The sequence below is a fragment of the Schistocerca americana genome, chromosome 3 (genome assembly GCF_021461395.2).
Source record: "Schistocerca americana isolate TAMUIC-IGC-003095 chromosome 3, iqSchAmer2.1, whole genome shotgun sequence".
NCBI lineage: Eukaryota > Metazoa > Arthropoda > Insecta > Orthoptera > Acrididae > Schistocerca > Schistocerca americana.
The window spans coordinates 681234522-681252159 of NC_060121.1; the positions used below are offsets into that span (position 1 = coordinate 681234522).

Genomic DNA, 17638 nt, shown 5'->3' on the forward strand with positions numbered 1-17638 from the left:
GTTATAGCTAAATGGATCGCATGCTCTTCGAAAACTAAATCTGGGTATAGGTTTCAAATATTTATATTTTTTTAAGCGTAACCTAAATGAGTAATAACACTACTTAAGAAACAAATCTTTGATTCACTGTACATTACCATAGGGAAGAATTATACGTCAGTCTTACATCCTCAGTGAGAGCTCCTTAGACCAAAAACTCAGAATTGAAAATTGCAACTTGATATTACTTTTATGTATTTACTATGCCAAGTCGTTAGTTTTCATGTTTCTGAAATCACAGTTCAGTGAACAATACGCTGTAGTATTCGTCCTACGGTCGTGTAGTTTTCGTCATCAGTTGGGCAAAACCGTAAGAGGACAGCTGAAGGGGCCTGTAAGTCCTGTAATAAAGTCTTAGGTTTACGTTTTACAGATATTTCTAATACGCAGTTCGCAAAGTTAAAACCAGGAATAACACGTAGAAATGCTACGAAAAATTAAAAACTAAATCCCCTCTTAAGAGGTCGCTGCTGTATGTTTAATGCGTTTTTATACTGCTGATAGGAGTGTTTCTCATTGCAGTCATTTGCACGCGAACAGTTTCGAATAACAGATTATGTTTTAGGTTTACTTCTCTGAAGAACAATTTTTCCTACAAGAAAATAATACGAGGGGTTAGTATGTAGTTTATTATAAAGTTAATTTATAGGGTAGGTCATTAATTTCTATTAATTTTTAAGTTTTTAATTAGAAACTTTCTGAAAATATTGCTCCTACCGAGTGCTTCCTAGGTAGTGAGCTCAAGAATGTCTGGAGTAAAAGCCCTTCAGTAAGCGCTGGACTTCAGTGTTTGAGGAGAAAGAGAGTAGTTGTCATAAGAGCAATATCAGTTGAAAATTACAGTTATATGGAAATTAGGTGGAGGAAGAAATGCCGGTTGTTGTACGGGGTGTATTTTTCAAGTAAGCACCATTTTGAAATAAAAATAGGGCACCTTGACTTTTCTTAGCAATTTTATTTTTACATGGAATCCTGTACTTTAATCCACATGTGTACATAATGCGCACCAATATTAAGGCACTTATCAAGTCGTACCATCAGCTTTGAATATCATTCTGTAGCAATTTATTGCTTGAGCATAACTTTCGATAGTTTAAACATTGTTTAACAATTGCATAAAGCACGTCGAAATTGTAAAGTACATGTTTTCTCCCATCTTTTACTCGACCTCCCGTACCAGCTGTTCAGTAACGACTGATGGTCGTCCACTTCTTTCTTCATCATTCACGTTAGCACGGCCATCTTTAAAAGCACTCACCAATCTCCGTATCATCCCATTTCTCATAAGTGTCAAGAAATGTGCTTATGAAAGTGTTAGAAAAGTCTAAACCATCAAAAATTACTCTCAGGTTTTAGATTTCTTTGAGGATAGTACTTAGAGATGGTTACATGAGACTAAGAGTGCCTCAATATTGGTGGTAATTACGAAGGAAAGTAGATCTAAGTTCAGGCTTTCATACAAAAATAAAATTACGAAGATAAGTATAGTTGTTTTATTTTACTACCAAACAACACTTACTTAAAAACGCTTATCATATGCCTATAGGGCATATGACAACGTTTATAAAAAAATAGTTTCCATTGGTTTCTTAGGTAGCCAGGATAAAGAAATGCTACATGAATGCTGTGATGCTAGCATAGTCGAAACAACTTTTTACAATACATCGTCTGTTAGGCATTTAGGTCTCATCAGAATTGGTGTTTTATTTACATGGGTTCTATAGCCAACCAGAACGAAACTGAGTGAAAATTTAACAGCGTAAAGGAAGTGTGCTTAAAATGACTAACATGTTGCAATGTCGCAAATGACTGTGCATTATTTCAGTGCTAAAGTGAAAAGCACGCATAAATACGTAGTAATTTTGGATTCAAGAAGCCACCCTTTGGTGAGCAGAGTTGTTCCTAAATTACGACGATGAACATTTACGGAAGCGTCGCGCAAAGGAATTCAGCTGGAACCACTTAAAGAGGCAATAAAATACGACGCAGCGAATGTAATTGATGTACAGTCGCATGCGAAGCAGTATCGGCTCCAGAATGGCCAATAGGCAGCGAGTCTCAGAAAGACGCATGGCCACTCAGACAGAAGAAATATCGATGCTCTTTTAAAATTTCACGCCATTTCTTTGGTGGGAAAACGACAAAGCTATAATAGGGTGTGACGAAAGTGGTGGGCCTTGCGGAGTGGCCGCGCGGTTAGAGGCGCCTTGCCACGGATTGCGTGGCCCCTCCCGCCGGAGGTTCGAGTGCTGCCTCGGGCATGGGTGGGTGTGTGTGTTGTCCTTAGCATAAGTTAGTTTAAGTAGCGTGTGAGTCTAGGGACCGATGACTCCAACAAATTGGTCCCTTAGGAAATCACAAACATTTCAGCATTTTGAAAGTGTTGGAAGTGAAAAGGTGAATCGACGTAGACGTAATTCAGATTACTACAATCTCACTTCCAACAATCGAGGAAACACTGCGTGAAATTTCCAAGTGCCTATTGCAGGAAAATATAGAAACAAGCAGAACGGTTAAGATAGGAAAATTACAGTTTATGAGAGCTAATAATGACCGAGGATAAATTTATGAAGCTAGTTTGGATGTGTGTGGGTTAGGGTGGGTAGGACTTCGAGACACGTGTTCTACTGATTTACATTGAAATAGTTTCATTTGTATGGTTACAGATTCATTTTAGCCGAAGAGAGTCTTCATTCAGCCTATTCCGTCATCAAGTGACTTCGTGGGTCATTGCAGGCTACTGGTTTCTTAGCGTGTAGAAATTGGAGAAAATCTACAAACACTAATGGGTTTGCAATTACCAATGATCTCAGAAGGATTGCTGAATACCTGTTATAGTATGAGAAGGTGCGTTTTTTCCATGTTTACAATTATACACTTTGGTTAAATACTTTCACCCGGAAACATATTGCCGAGTCATTTGCGTCACTGTGGGTCATCCATCAGTTCCTACAATCTACGATTACCTTCGGGGAACTACGTGATCACTACGTTACCTAGCACGGTCGACTCCTGTGATGATGCCTGACTCCGAATCGAGACAGACACGACACATCCATGGCACTCTGATATCATGCTCCTTATTAAAATGCCGTCAGGTTTCCAAATGCTAGTCAGCGCGCGGTGTTACGATATCACAGCCACGTCAAATTTTGAGCTATCCCACACGCTGTCCCTCGAAACTAGAAGCTACCCCTCATTCAGTTGCTTGTCGACGTAGGTTTGCAGATGAACACCACCATGTCCTAGACAGTATAGGGAATGGATGACATCAAACTTCCGTTACCACAAGCGATTTGTCAAGAATAGATAGCACGCATCGGTGACATAAAGTAACTCAAGCAGTGCACGTGTTGTGTGAATTCCCAGTGGACCAAACTGCTGAGGTCATCGATCCCTAGACTTACACACTACTTAAACTAAGTTATGTTAAGAACAATACACATACCCATGCCCGAGGGAGGGGTCGAACCTCCGGCGGGAGGGGCCGCGCAATCCGTGACATGGCGCCTCAAACAGCATGGCCACTTCGCGCAGCAGTGCACGTGTTCGCATACGTATTATAACTCTGCTGTAACTTAACCCGTTTATAAATTAGAAACTGCTGCACACACTGTTGCTGGGTCCTGCAACAAACATGTCTGTGACGTGCGACAACGCGCCGTCAAGCGCCACTGTGCTGGATAATAAGTGTTACGGTTGATTTTTTATTTGGATCGCAAGTCAGCACAGTATTTGTTAAAGGGAAGTCTACAAAAACGTGTTCCATCGTGATCTCTTGCTCGGAGGAAGCATTAGAAAGGTAGCCTTTCAGTGATCAGAATTTTACGATTGGCAGAATATTTAACAGAAACCTACAAGTAGCGAATGTCGCCCAAAATTGAATTATTCTTGACACTTGAAATTTTGTTTGAATCTCGTGACGTAGTTCTGTTACTATAGTTCAGTAACAGCTTTCGGGTATAAGTACACTAAGGTAATATTAATTCCTAAGTGCCTTGTGCTTAATGAACTCCAATCAACCGAGTATGAAATAATGTTAAGAACGAAACACTCCATCATCGTCAAGAAGAGCGTTAATTACAAACGAACTGATCAAATGGGGGCTCATGAAAATAGGGACGTGTGTCGGACAGCAATTCCATCGCATTATCCGGATTTATTTTGATATGGTTGATGCAGTGGAACTCCAGTAAATTGTGACTGGGCAGAAAAAGGGGTAAACTAGGAAACCTTTAGTCTGCCCAGCAATGGAAGTTATCACACTAATAATTACCCGTGAAACAGTAATAGTGAGACCAAGTCAGTTGTCTGAGTACATTAAGGCAATGAATAATAGTCTTTAATAGGAAACTGCCGACAGCGAAGTTAAATAATCTTCAGTAGCGAAGTGCCGACAGTAAAATCAAATTAATAGTCTTAAGCAGCAAGCATACTAAAGAATAAAATCGGATACAGAATCGTGTAAAAAGTATAAAGAAAAATTCGACAAATAACAAAAATGCAAACAAAACAACGCATCCCAATGATCGCTCGAAAACAAGATGAATTACGTATCGAAGCTATAATGGTAGAATGCAAACACATATTAGTTGAGAAATAAAATTCAAGCAAAGACGAAGTTCGAGTATAAAATAAAACTCTATTCGATCACACGGAAGTTAAAATCTATTAACATCGCGGAGAACGCGATATTAAAGAGTGATGGTGCACAGCATATATAGTGATTCTTTAAAATGAGAGTTGGCGTACAGGAAAAATGGACAGGTCTAGTCGATGAACTGCAACCACTGCAGCAAACCACGTCAGACCGTCGTCGTCGTCGTCGGCTGATACTCGTATCCGAGTTTTCATTTCTCTGCTGAGATTTCCTTTGTCACGGTTCAGGCGTGGAAGTGTCGTTGATGGCTTAGCAATCCAATCCTAGCGTGGAACAGGCGGCCACAGACATTACAGCTGATGGAAGGTGGAGGACGTGGCTGAGCCTGGAGGAGTTTACGTCTCTGGCGTTTGTCATTCTCCATTCTTCGACGTTGCAGCTCAAAGTTTTGAAGAGCATTTGAGGTAACTGAGCGCCAGCGACTTCGGTCTTCTGCTATTGTGGACCAGTTACTCGGATCGATGTTCAAGTTTTTCAGATTTTTCTTGTACTGATCCTTATAACGTTTGAGAGGGGCACCTCGTGGCCTTTTACCTGTGCTCACTTCGCTGTACAGCATTTGGCGTGGAAGTCTGTCATTTTTCATCCGCTGGACATGTCCGACCCATCTGAGTTGATGCCCAATGATAAGAGCTTCCATGCTATGCATTTTTGCTCTCTCTAGAACAGCCGTGTTGGATATGAAGTCATCCCATTTTAGGTTCATGATATATCTTAGCTTCTGTTGGTTGAAGCGTTCTAGTTTCTTCAGATCGCAGCGATACAACGTCCAGGTTTCGCAACCATATAGCAGGGTGGAAATGACTACAGCTTTGTACACCATCAGTTTGGTGTACAGTGTTAGGTCTTTATTCAGGAAGACACGCTTTGTAAGACGACCAAATGCTACATGTGCAGCACGTATTCTATTCTCCACTTCTTTTCCAGATGAGCAGTTGGATGACAGTATGCTTCCCAGGTAGAGGAAATGGTCCACTTGTTCCAGGAGTGTATCATAGATGGATATGCTGAAGTCAGGAACGGAGGAGCCAGGAGTTGGCTGCGCCATCACCTTTGTCTTTGAAATATTGATGGAGAGACCAAATCGTTCGTACGCCGTGCTGAAGGAATCAACTGACAGCTGCAACTCTGCAGGTGAATGAGCTGGAGAGGCATTGTCATCAGCATACTGCAGCTCTGTCACACGAGTGGTACTGGTGAACCTTTTTGAATGGAGTCTGGACTGGTTGAATAATCCTCCATCAAACCTGTACTTTAGTTCTATTCCTGCATTGTTTACGGTTGTCTCGTAAAGCATAGCTGCCAGATACAACGCAAATAATGTAGGTGCAAGAACGCATCCTTGTTTAAGCCCACTTGTTATTGGGAATTCACCAGTCATTTCATTCTGGCAGAGGACCTGTCCAGTCATATCAACGTGGAGAGCTTCAATCAGGTCAACAAAATGTTCAGGACAGCCGAAGCGTTTTAAGACCATCCACATGGCTTCTCTGGGAACTGTATCAAAGGCCTTTTCTAGATCGTAGAAAACAAGTAGTAAAGGCTTTTGCTGTTCTCTGCACTTCTCCTGTAGTTGTCGTGCACAGAAGATCATGTCAATTGTCCCTCTTGAAGGTCGAAACCCGTATTGAGACTCAGGTAGTATAGTCTCTGAAAGTGTCTGGAGGCGATTTAAAAGGATTCTTGCAAAAATTTTTCCAGTGACAGAGAGTAGAGATATTCCCCGGTAGTTACCACAGACGCTTTTGTCGCCCTTTTTGAAGATGGTGACAATTGTGGAGTTCTTCAAGTCAGCTGGTACCTTGCGGGTTTCCCACATTAATATAATAAGTGAGAAGAGTCTAGTTTTTAGAGGCAAGCCGCCACCCTCAATAAGCTCCATCGGGATGCTGTCAGGTCCAGGAGCCTTCCCAGGTTTCACACTCTTGAGTGCCTTGCAAAATTCTTGAAAAGTTGGAGGATCAGCCAGACAGGGTTTTGAAGGGTGCTGTGGGACATTTTTGAGAAAATCTCCAGCGGCAGTAGAAGGGCTGTTTAACAGTGAGCTGAAGTGCTCTTTCCAACGATTTAAGATGTCCTGACTTTCAGTAAGAATGGTGGAGTTGTCTGCAGCTTTAAGTGCTCCTGATGATGAGCGGATAGGTCCATACAGCTCTTTAATACCAGCATAAAAGCCACGCAGGTTCCTTGCATCAGAAAGATTTTGGAGTTCTGTGGCTTTCTGTTGCCACCATTTGTTCTTGATTACTCGTATTTCACTTTGACATTTCTGCTTGAGTTCTAGAAAGTGTGCTTTCTTTTCTGCGCAGGATGGATCTTGAGCAAGGGATAGGTAAGCATCCCGCTTTGCATTGATGATGGCTTGGATTTCTCCGTGGTTGTCATCAAACCAGTCACTTCTTTTCCGTGCACTACAACCAACAACATTCTCAGCAGTTTCTTTGATGATGTTCCTTAATGTGGTCCATTCTTGTTCGACGTCATCTGTGGTTGCTGGAGCTTTGTTAAGTTGTTCGGACAGTATGTCTTGGAAGTGTGAGCGAACATTTTTGTTGTTCAGGTTGCTTATGTTGAATTTTCTGCGTGGTGGGTTTGAAAAGTGGGATCGTGGCTTGCGATACTTTGGTACTCTCAAACGGCTGACTAAAAGTCTATGGTCCGTCCAGCACTCATCGATGTTTAGTGCTGCTTTTGTGATGAGAATGTCTTTCTTGTCACGCTGTCGCGTAATAACGTAGTCTATAAGATGCCAATGTTTGGAGCGTGGGTGCATCCATGTGGTCTTATAGCGGTTACGCAAACGGAATTGGGTATTGGAGATGAAAAGCTCGTGCTCAGCACACAGACCAAGAAGTAGCAACCCATTTGCATTGCAGTTTCCCACCCCTTGTTTACCCATGACTTCTCTCCAAAAACGGTTGTCCCTTCCCACTCTGGCATTGAAATCACCAAGTAAAATTAATTTATCTTGAATTGGTATTTTAGAGAGAGTACTGTTCAGTTGGTGGTAGAACTGATTATTTGTGTCTTCATCACTGTCTAAAGTAGGAGCATATGCAGAGACGAAGGTGATGAATCTGTCTGAACCAATGGGTACTCTAAGAGTCATCAGTCTTTCATTAATTGAGACAGGTGTAAGTCGAAGATCTTTCACTATTTTCGTTTTTACGGCAAATCCTGCACCATGGATGCGTGGTTCTCCTGCATCCTTTCCCTTCCAGAAGATGGTGTACCCTGAACGTACCTCACTAATGTGTCCCTCACCTGAGAGTCTTGTCTCACTCAAGGCAGCTATGTCTATATCTAGACGGGCTAGTTCTTGGGTGATAAGAGCAGTTCTTCTCTCTGGTCTGTAATTGTTCACGTCCAGGAGGGTCCTGACATTCCATGTCCCTATTGTCATAATCATTTCATTCTTCTTTTGTTTACGTCCGCAGTATAAGGAGTGACCTACTGGGTGCGGATTCCCAGCCCGGTTCAAGTGTGACTTCCGATGTTTAGCCCACATTTTCTAGGGCCTTCCCCATTCAGGGTGGGCAGCGGTCATCCTAAATAGGCCTGCCCAGTCGCAGGTGCAGGACCGGATTCCCGAGTAGTCACACGGGTTCTCAGGAAGGCGACCATCACACACCTGCCGCCAGTGTGCAGGTCCAGACTAGTAGCTTCCAGCCTCACTCGGAGCCTGCTACCATCGTCCTTATCCCATCGCCATTGGTCTTTAGAGAAAATGACAGGAGAAATTGCCATTTGCGTGAATTTGTTTAAGGTGGATTACAGCTTGCGAGGAAGTGACCCACACACTATGATTCTGGAACAATTCATCACGGCACATATGTATGTGACATGTGACTTCCGGTACCAGAACTGCAACGAACTGCCGCGAGCTCAATGATGGCTGAGCGGCGCCTTTACAGCCAGTTCGTCTGGCATGACCTCTTCCGCCTCCACGATCTTTGAGAACCTGGGATATTAGATTCTTCTTCCGCTCGCTTCGCCGTTGGGTCGGAGGGTAGATAATAGATACTAGAGAGGAAAGTGAAAGACACCCTTGGGCCTCGGAAACCTAATACCGTTGGGGTCGAAGAAACCAAGAGTTGGCCGAGGGGGGCCGGATAGGAAAGGAAACAGGAGAAGCCTGACACAAGTAAGTGGAAGTAATGCCAGGCTTAGCTAAGGGCCCGTGTGGTTGCCACCCACATACTCCCAAGACGGGAGCCCCCTGCGGAGCACGTCAGACCAACACACTTAGAAAAAGAAGTCCGTACTACTGTACCAGAGAAATGTTGCCTTGTGCTGAGCGCTACGCCGTGTTCGATTTTTTATATCACTATTTGTACATACATACAAGTTTCACAAGGTCAACCCGATCCAAGAAGTGCATCACGTTGCTTTCATGTAACAGTTCAAACGTGCCTACTACATATTGTACTCCGAAACATAAAGCACAGGTATTTTTAAGCAACTGGAACGACAATGCTACGACGTGATACATTAGATTAGCTGATTCTTACCATAATTTCAGTGAATTTCTGGCAGCCTTATTTAGTAAATTCTGAAGAGAGTTGGTGTGTCTTGTCGAGATTATTGACGCCATTTCCATACAACCGCAAGAACATTAACATTAACGAAATGTAGCAGGGGTACTGTGACTGCTACAGGCTCACCAAAAGTATAGCATTATCTCCCTGTACAGCCAAGAGAACTGTAAATCTAGATGAGACAGAGAGGCCTTTATGAGTGACTACTAGAACTTATCAATCTGACAACTTCAACTGAACTTTACCCTGCCCACATTGCCAATGATCACAGCTTACTTAAGGCCAAAATCATATTGCCTTTAAGAAGCAACAAGAATGTTGCAAAGCGTACCTTAAATAGATGAAAACTTTAATGTAGAGTCACTTGTGACTAAATCTACAGAAATTTCCTGTTAGAAACGATTAGGAACGGAAAGAGAACACCATTAAACCTACTTTTCAGTTCGGTTCTATATGACACGAAATGACTATAAATTTCCTTTCTTATTATTTAAATATCAGAATAACTTTATGAAATTTCGTGACTTCGTCGGAAAATGCAAGGGCAGTATGCGGTTAAAAAAGTTTTAAAGTAGTTTAAGTCATCTACACATAAACCGTAGGGCTACATACGTAATATTCGGTCAGTGTGACTTGACATTATTATGATTTCTCTAAAGATAAATACTTTCTGGTTGTCTCATATTTTATAATATTACTGGCTCCATTGTTCAGACTTACTCTCAACATTCAACAAGTAACAAAGGCGTTGCATTTGCAGTAATGGACTTGTCATTACGGCTTGTAAATTGTTAACTTGAGTTTGATTCCAAACACGTGCCCGACTCATACGATAATAGTTGGTGGTGACCTTAATTTACCCTCCGTATGTTGGCGAAAATACATGTTTAATTCCGGGGGTACGCATAAAATATCATCCGAAATTGTGCTAAACGCATTCTCTGAAAATTATTTCGAGCAGTTAGTTTATAAGCCCACGCGAATAGTAAACGGTTGTGAAAATACACTTGACCACTTAGCAACAAATAACCCTGAGTTAATAACGAGCGTCAAAACCGATATAGGGATTAATGAAAACAGGGTTGTCGTAGAATATTGTAATCCCCAAATGCTCGAAAAATAATTGACAAATATACCTATTAAAAAAAGCAGATAAAAATTCACTCGACGCCTTCCTGAGAGACAATCTCCACCAATTCCAAATTAATAATATAATTGTAGACCAGATATGGCTTAAATTCAAAGAAATAGTTTCGGCAGCAATTTAGAGGTTTATACCAAATAAACTAACAAACGACGGAGCTGATACTCCTTCGTACACAAAACTGGTTGGAACACTGTTGCAGAAACAACGGAACAAACATGCCAAATCTAAACAGATGCAAAATCCCCAACATTGGCGATCTTTTACCGAAGCTCGAAACTTAGCTCGGAGTTCAACGCAAGACGCCTATAACAGTTTCCACCTCGCAGAAAATCCAAAGGGATTCTGGTCGTATGTGAAGTATGTTAGCGGCAAGAAACAATCAATACCTTGTCTGCGCGATAACAATGTAAATACTATAAAAGACGGTGCTGCCGAAGCAGATTCACTAAACACAGCCTTCCGAAATGCCTTAACAAAGAAGGAGAAGTAAATATTCCAGAATTCGAATCGAGAACAACTGCCAACATGAGTAACGTAGAATTAAATATCCTCTAAGTAGTAGAGTAACTCAAATCACTTAATAAAACAAGTCTTGTGGTCCAGATTGTATACCAATTAGGTTCCTTTCGGAGTATGCTGATGCATTAGCTCCATACTTAACAATCTTATACAACCGTTCGCTCGACGAAAGATTCGTAGCCAAAGACTGGAAACTTGCACAGGTTACACCAATATTCAAGAAAGGTAGTAGGAGTAATCCACCAGATTACATGCTCAGATCGTTAACGTCGTTATGTAGCAGGATTTTGGAACATATATTGTGTCAGAACATTATGAATTACTTCGACGAAAACGAACTATTGACACACAGTTAACATGGGTTTAGAAAACATCGTTCCTGTGAAACTCTTTTATTCCTATGAAGTGTTGAGTGATATTGACAAGGGATTTCAGAACGATTCCGTATTCCTGGATTTCGGGAAGGCTTTTGACACTGTACCACCTAAGCAGCTCGTAGTAAAATTGCGTGCTGATAGAATATGGTCTCAGTTATGTGACTGGATTTGCGATTTCTTGTCAGAGAGGTCACAAGTCATCGAGTGAAATAGAAGTTATTTCAGGGGTTCCCCAAGGTAGTGCTATAGGCCCATTGCTGTTCCTTATCTATATAAAAGATTTGGGAGACAATCTGAGCAGCCGTCTTCGATTGTTTGCAGATGACGCTGTCGTTTATCGACTGATAAAGTCATCAGAAGATCAAAACAACCTGCAAAACGATTTAGAAAAGATATCTGAATGCTGCGAAAAGTGGTAATTGACCCCAAATAACGAAAAGTGTGAGGTTATCCACATGAGTGCTAAAAGTAACTCGTTAAACATCGGTTACACGATAAATCAATCCAATCTAAAAGCCGTAAATTCATCTAAATACCTAGGTATTACAATTACGAACAATTTAAATTGGAAAGAACACATAGAAAATGCTGTGGGGAAGGATAACCAAAGACTGCGTTTTTTTGGCAAGATCCTTGGAAAATGTAACAGACCTACTACGGAGACTGCCTACACTACGCTTTTCCGTCCTCTTTTAGAATACTGTTGCGCGGTGTGGGATCCTTACCATGTAGGACTGACGGAGAACATCAAAAAAGTTCAAAGAAAGGCAGCACGTTTTCTACTATTGCAAAGTATGGGAGAGAGTGTCACAGAAATGATACAGGATTTGGGCTGGAAATCATTACCAGAAAGGCGTTTTTCGTTGCGACGGAATCTTCCCACGAAATTCCAATCATTAACTTTCTCCTCCGAATGCTAAAATATTTTGTTAACACCGACCTACATAGGGCGGAAGGATCACCACGATAAAATAAGGAAATCAGAGGTCGTTCGGAAAGATATACGTGTTCATTCTTTCCGCGCGCTATACCAGATTAGAGTAATAGAGAATTGTGAAGGTGGTTCGATGAACCCTGTGCCAGGCACTTAAATGTGATTTGCAGAGTATCCATGTAGATGTAGATGATTTATCTATATTTCTTCTCGCTTGTGATCAATCTGAATTGTGACGTCATAGCGCTTACGTCACTGACTGACGCTGAGTTGGAAGAACTAGTAAACAGCACAACAGACAAAGGATCACTTTTCGAGTTTGAATATCACGTCAGTAATGCACCTGAAAGCAAGTGTTCTGATGATACCGGCGACAGTCCACAGTCTGATCAAAGTAGTTTGCAGACCTCTATTTCTAAAAACAGGAACACAGAATGGCAGTTGCAACCATTAGCACAACAAGGCTGCCTACCTGCTGCGAACGCCACCAGGAGTACCCCAGGCATGCAAGCAGCAGAATAAGTGATGTTAAATGTTCATGTGAAGTATTATTTTCTACAGCACCACAGTATAAAGTAACAGAGATGTCCAATACTGAGGGGCAACAAGTTTATGGCACACAATGGACAAACTCTGATGAAGTTCTTTTTCACACACTTGTTGTAGCTGTTGTTGTTGTGGTCTTCAGCCCCGAGACTGGTTTGATGCAGTTCTCCATGCAATCCTGTGCAAGTTTCTTCATCTCCCAGTACATACTGCAACCTACATCGTTCTGAATCAGTTTGTTCATCTCTTGGACTCCCTCTACGACTTTTACCCTCCACGCTGCACTCCAATACTAAATTAGTTATCCCCTGATACGTCAGAACATGTCCTACCAACCTACTCCTTCTTCTAGTCAAGCTCTGTCACAAATTCCTCTTCTTCCCAATTCTATTCAGTACCGTCTCATAAGTTACGTGATCTACTCATCCAATCTTAGGCATTCTTCTGTAGCAACATGTTTCGAAAGCTTCTATTCTCTTCTTGTCTAAACTATTTATCGTCCATGTTTCACTCACATACCTGGCTACACTCTAGACAAATTCTTTCAGAAAAACCTTCCTGACACATAAATCTATACTCGATGTTAACAAATTTCTCTTCTTCGAAATCGCTTTCCTTTCCATTGCCAGTCTACATTTTATATCCTCTCTTCTTCGACAATCATCAGTTATTTTGCTCTCCAAATAACAAAACTCATTTACTACGTTAAGTGTCTCATTTCCTAATCTAATTCCTTCAGCATCACCTGATTTAATTCGATTACAGTCTACCATCCTCATTTTGGATTTGTTGATATTCATCTTATGTCCACCTTTCAAGACACTGCCCATTCTGTTCTGCTCTTTCAGGCCCTTTGGTGTCTCTGACAGAGTTACAATGTTATCGGCAAACCTCAAAGTTTTTATTTTATCTCCGTGGATTTTAATTCCCTAATTTTTCTTTAGTTTCTTTTACTGCTTGCCCAGTATATGTCTTGAGTAACATCGTGGATAGGCTACAATCCTTTCTCAATCCCTCCCCGACAACTGCTTCCCTTTCATGCCCCTCGACTCTTATAACTGCCATCTGGTTTCTGTACAAATTGTAAATAGTGTTTTGCTCCCTGTATTTCAGCCCTGCCACATTCACAATTTGGAAGAGAGTTTTTCAGTCAACATTGTCAAAGGCTTTTTATAATTCTACAAATGTCGGAAGGGTTTGCCTTTCCTTAACCTATCTTCTATGATAAGTTGTAGGGGTCAGTACTGCCTCACGTGTTCCAACATTTCTATGGAACCCAATCTGACCTTCGCGAAGGTCAGCTACTAACCGCTTTTCCACTCGTATGTACACAATTTTTATTAATATTTTGCATCCGTGACTTATTAAACTGTTAGTTCGGTAATTTTCAGACCGGTCGACTCCAGCTTTCTTTGGGATTGGAATTAATGTATACTTCTTAAAGTCTGACGGTATTGCGCCTGTCTCACACATCATGCTCACGAGATGGTAGAGTTTTCTCATGGCAGGTTCTGCCAAGGCTATCAGTAATTCTAATGGAATGTTGTCTACTCCCAGGGCCTTGTTTCGACTTAGGTCTGTCAGTGCTCTGTCAAACTCTGCACGCAGTGTCATATCTCCCATTTCATCTTTATCTACGTCCTATTCCATTTCCACAATATTGCATCAAGTACAACACCCTTGTACAGACCCTCTATATACTCCTTCCACCTACGTGCTTTCCCTTTTTTGCTTGCACTGGTTTTCCATCTGAGCCCTTGATATTCATACAAGTGGTTCTCTTTTCTCTAAGGGTGTCTTTGATTTTCCTATAGACAGTATCTATCTTAGCCCTAGTGATATATGCCTCTACATAATTACATTTATCCTCTAGCCATCCCTGCTTAGCAATTTTACTCTTCCTGTCGAGCTCATTTTTGAGACCTTCGTATTCATTTATTGCATTTTTATATTTTGCCCTTGTGTCAATTAAATTTAATATCTGTTCTGTTACCCAAGGATTTCTACTAGCCTTCGTCCTTTTACCTACTTGGTCCTCTGCTGCATTCACTATTTCATGTCTCAAAGCTACCCATTCTCCTTCTTGTGCTGCTAGCACAAGTGCCTTTACAAGTACCACAGAACATGAGTTTCATGCACGATGGAGCTCATGCACATTTCAGTCGAAGTGTTCATACGCTTCTCAACAACAAATTCGGTGACCGATGGATTGGTATAGACGGACCAATTCCATGGCCTCCACGCTCTCCTGACCTCTACCCTCTTGACTTTCATATATGGGGGCATTTGAAAGCTCTTGTCTACGCAACCCCGGTACCAAATGTAGACAGTTTTCGTGCTCGTATTGTGGACGGCTGTGATACAATACGCCATTCTCCAGGTCTGTATCAGCGCATCAGGGATTCCATGCGACGGAGGGTGGATGCATGTATCCTCGCTAACGGGGGACATTTTGAACATTTCATGTAACAAAGTGTTTGAAGTCACGCTGGTACGTTCTGTTGCTGTGTGTTTCCATTCCATGATTAATGTGATTTGAAGAGAAGTAATTAAATGAGCTCTAACATGGAAAGTAAGCGTTTCCGGACACATGTCCACATAACATATGTGAGGAAATGTTTCCTGAAAGTTTGGCCGTACCATTTTGTATCACCCTGTATACCACCAGCTGAAGTCACTCCTCAATCCAGTACGATGTAAATCCACAAACTGAACGATCTAACTGTTTCATCTGCATAGGCAGTAGCAGCTGCATGTCTGCTAAAATATAGGACGGAACCTAGGCGCTTCAGTCTAGAACCGCGCGACCGCTACGGTCGCAAGTTCGAATCCTGCCTCGAGCATGGATTTGTGTCTTGTCCTTAGGTTAGTTAGGTTTAAGCAGTTCTAAGTTCTAGGGGACTGATGACCTGAGATATTAAGTCCCATAGTGTTCAGAGCCATTTCAACAATTTTTTTACGAAATCCAACGAACTGCTAGAGGATAGGGTATTTCCACTAACTGAACAAATAATGAAGCGAGTTAACAATGTTAAAACTCATAATGAAATTCCAAATGAATGGAGAACTAGTATTACTATTCTCATATATAAATAAAAGAACGTAAGAAAGTCCTGCTTATTTACAGAGGGACAAATCTGTTAATTTCTTAAAGTCATAACAAAAGTTAAAGGAATATTAATAAAGTTATAATCTTTTCAGAGGAACACTGTGGCATTGGATCCCTCTGTTTTTCCACATATGCGGTATTCGTTCTTAGACAGGTTGTAGGGATGTCCACCGAATACAACAGGCCAGCCACATCTACATCTTCATCTACATTGTTACTCTGCTATTCACAATTAAGTGCCTGGCAGAGGAATCAATGAATAAACGTCAAGCTGTCTGTCTACCGTTCCAGTCTCGAACGGCGAGCGGGAATAACGAACACTTAAATTTTCCTGTACGACGCCTGAGTTCTCTTATTTTCTCGTGATGATCATATCTCCCTATGTGGGTGGGTACCAACCGAATGTTTTCGCAATCGGAGGAGGTAACTCGTGACTGAAACTTAATGAAAAGATACCGCCGCATGAAAAGATACCGCCGCAACGAAAATGGTCTTCGTTTTAAATATTGCCACTCCAATTCATGTATCATGTCTGTGGCACTATCTCCCCTATTTTGCGATAATGCAAAACGAGCCCCCCGTCTTTGTACTTTTCGATGTCTTCCGTCAGTAATCTCACACTGCAGAACAGTGCTCCAGAATAGGGCGGCAAGCGTGGTGTAAGTAGTCTCTTTAGTAGACCCGCTGAAAGTTGTAAGTGTTCTGCCAGTGAATCGCAGTCTTTGGTTTGCTCTATCCATAAGATTATCTATGTGATCGTTCCTATTTCGTATATTTGTTATTGTAATCCCTAAGTATTTACTTGAATTTGCAGCATTCATGTTTGTGTGACTTATCGTGTAATCGAAATGTAGTGGATTTCTTTTAGTACGTATGTGAATAACTTCACATCTTACTTTATTCAGGGAAAATTAGCACTTTTCGCACCATACATTTACCTTATGTAAATTATTTTGCAATTAGTTTTTGTCATATGATAGCTTTACAAGACGACAAATGACAGCATCATCTGCAAACAATTTATATTAATGACTTGCCATTCTATATTCACAAGGATGCAAAGCTGGTACTTTTTGCCGATGATACAAGTATAGCTATCACACCCAACAGACAAGAATTAACTGGTGAAATTGTAAACGATGTTTTTCAGAAAATCATTAAGTCGTTCTCTGCAAATGGGCTCTCATTAACTTTGACAAACCACGGTATATACAGTTCCACACAGTAAATGGAATGACACCATTAATAAATGTACACTTCGATCCGAAATCGGTAGCTAAGGTAGAAATTCAAAATTGCTAGGTGTATGCATTGATGAGGGGTTGAACTGGAAGAAACACACTGAGGATCTGCTGAAACATTTGAGTTCAGCTACTTATGCTATTAGGCTCATTGCAAATTTTGGCGATATGCATCTGAGTAAATTAGCTTACCACGCCAATTTCATTCTCTGCTTTCGTATGGCATCATATTCTGGGGTAACTCATCATTGAGTAAAAGAGAGTTCATTGCACAAAAGCGTGTAATCAGAATAATTGCAGCAGCTCATCCAAGATCATCCTGCAGACACTTATTTAAAGAGCTAAAGATCTTCACTGTAGCCTCACAATATATTTATTCCCTTATGATATTTATTATTAACAATCCGAACGAATTCAGAAGTAATAGCAGTACATGACTACAACACTAGGAGAAAGGATGATCTTCACTACTCAAGGTTAAATCTAGCTTTGACTCAGAAGGGGGTAAATTATGCTGCCACAAGAGTC

At 41.2% G+C, this 17638-nt stretch overlaps 1 protein-coding gene across 1 annotated transcript in view; it reads right to left on the reverse strand.

Moving 5' to 3' along the window:
* LOC124606311 overlaps positions 1 to 8102 on the reverse strand; it is a 28949-nt gene extending 20847 nt beyond the window's left edge. Inside the window, exon 1 of the mRNA XM_047138293.1 lies at positions 6782 to 8102. Coding sequence (XP_046994249.1) covers positions 6782 to 8102 — 1321 coding nt within the window. The remainder of the gene's footprint in view (positions 1 to 6781) is intronic.
* Between the last annotated feature and the right edge of the window lie 9536 nt (positions 8103 to 17638).